Raw genomic sequence first — 2,229 nt, 5'->3', positions numbered from 1 at the left:
ATATTGAATAGAACTGGACCCAATATCAAATATCGAATATCAAAGACTCTTTCTTCACAAACACTTCTTTGAACTCTCCGTGTGATTTCTCTTGGGGCAAAAAGCATTTTTTTTCTTGAACATCTGCCTAAACCTAGTCTAATAAGTCACTTGTTGCGGTTCTGGATATCTTGAAGTTCACAGATAATGACTTAAATATAAGCAGTTCCTGCAAGTGCCAATAAAAAAAAAATCAAAGAAACAAAACCTGTAATCATGGTTGGAGTACCATGTGGAAGGGAAGGAACCACTTAATTTTGGGAAGGAGAGAGGTGAGATGATGCGCACCTCCCTGCAGCCTTGGGATGTGAATTTCCCGCACTTACAGTATTTCTTTGTCACTGCAGCATTGACCTTTTAAGTATGGTGTTAAGATTGGTTATACTATGTAAGCTACCCTGAATGTTTGGGGACTGCATGGGGTGTGTTTTGTTCTGGATTTGTTTTGTTCTGGTTTGTTGTTGTCATCGTCGTCCTCCCGCCCCACCATGTGTGTAACTTGTAAACAAGCTTTCCTACATTTGTTGTGTGTGAAACTTTTCTTTCCTGGTTAGTCATTTGACAAGTCTCCATCTGGACCCTGAAGCCTAGGATAAAGATGCTCTGCATGGTCCTAACCTATTGCTGTCTTGAGGCTGATATATAGGTATTACAGCCTCTTACAACTCACTGTTTTGTGTTCTTATTTGCCCAAGTTGGTTGTTTCTGCAATAAATTTGTTCTCTTGGCATATAGCAGGCTTTGGAAAAAAAAGGCAGGCTAAAAGTCTGAGGATATACTGAATATTCACTGTTCTTTCTAAAATTAACTCAGCAAGCTGTATTGATCTGTCATGCTCTTGGGAACAAAAATATCTGGCTGAGTTGCAGTATCATTGGGCTGGAAAAGGGGCATAATAGGTGCTTGGTTCATGAAAGAGACCTTGTGAGTCTTGCCTGGGTACCTGGAGTTGTGGGGGTTAAGGAATGTATTTTAAGTGATGGGTAATGGATGTTGGTGAAGGAAAGCTTGTAACTAGTGATGGAAATGTCAAGAATTGGGAATGAGATTTTTGCCTGTATAATGATGAGAGAAAAGTCTGTGACCTGAGGATATTTCTTGCTTCCTCTCACATTTTGTCAGTGTATTATGTGGAGGTTTTTTCCTTCTGTTTGCTATATTAATGTTCTATCAGGCAGGGGATGTACAGCCTACAGCAAGTGCTGGTGCTGTCAAATTAGCCATTGTCGTTTGTAGCTTTTTTTCCAAATATCAGTCAGCTGCTGCTGTTAGCTATTTCCAGTGGCAGAAATGTACTGAGTATCCATGTAAGGAAATGATGGAGTATTTTTACTTTTGTGCTGTTTTTCAGACTGCTCTGCAATGACTACAGCAAGATATAGGCCTACCTGGGACTTGGTACTTGACCCATTAGTGTCCTGCAAGCTCTGCCTTGGTGAATATCCTGTGGAGCAGATGACAACAATAGCACAATGCCAATGCATCTTCTGTACCCTGGTGAGTTTGCTTTTTTTATTTAGGCATAAAAAACAATGTATGATTTTAACTGCAGAAGGTATGTGTTTCTGCTGACTGGGTTTCAGCCTGGATTATGGATGCTGCAGTGAAAATAAATACTGTTGATGCATACTTCACCAAAATGCTAGCAAGTAAACTTTTTTCTCTTCCTATTTAAAAAAAAAAAGGAAAAAAGAGGTTTTTCCTCAGCACTCTAGTATACTGCTGTATACAGTTACCTCTTTAGCAAGTTTACTCACGTTTTCCCTTTTATCTATCTGTGGTTTCAATTTTTGGGATTTTCTTTTTTGGTTAGTTATTTTTGTTTAGGGGTGTGTGTGTGGATTTGTTTTTAACTTTAACCCCAAGTCTTTCTGGAACAGTGTCATGCACACACTTGTAACTATAAAAGTTTTAACATATTATAGATTGTAATTTCACTGTATCCTAATTACAATCCCATAACAGGTTTTCATTCTCATATTACACAAATGCATGCCCAGAATAACAACAATCTTCTTGTTCAAGTGCAAAACTCTTGGCTTAATATAAGTGTATTGTAGCAAAGATCATCATCACAGTAAATGAGCATTGCTAGTTTATGAACAGAGAGAGAAGAGTAGTAGTTTTCCATCCATAATAATGATTTGGAATGAAAATGTTATATCCTTTAATTTTGCAATGGGTGCAGGC

General features: G+C 38.2%; 1 protein-coding gene across 1 annotated transcript in view; it reads left to right on the top strand.

Moving 5' to 3' along the window:
- The first annotated feature begins 1,401 nt into the window (after nt 1-1,401).
- RNF144A (ring finger protein 144A) overlaps nt 1,402-2,229 on the top strand; it is a 25,510-nt gene continuing 24,682 nt past the window's right edge. The window contains exon 1 of the mRNA XM_010149229.1: nt 1,402-1,536. Coding sequence (XP_010147531.1) covers nt 1,402-1,536 — 135 coding nt within the window. The remainder of the gene's footprint in view (nt 1,537-2,229) is intronic.

This window comes from Eurypyga helias, unplaced genomic scaffold (genome assembly GCF_000690775.1).
Source record: "Eurypyga helias isolate BGI_N326 unplaced genomic scaffold, ASM69077v1 scaffold2373, whole genome shotgun sequence".
NCBI lineage: Eukaryota > Metazoa > Chordata > Aves > Eurypygiformes > Eurypygidae > Eurypyga > Eurypyga helias.
The sequence above is the reverse complement of the archived record's forward strand: the minus strand, read 5'-3'. Positions and strand labels throughout refer to the sequence as shown.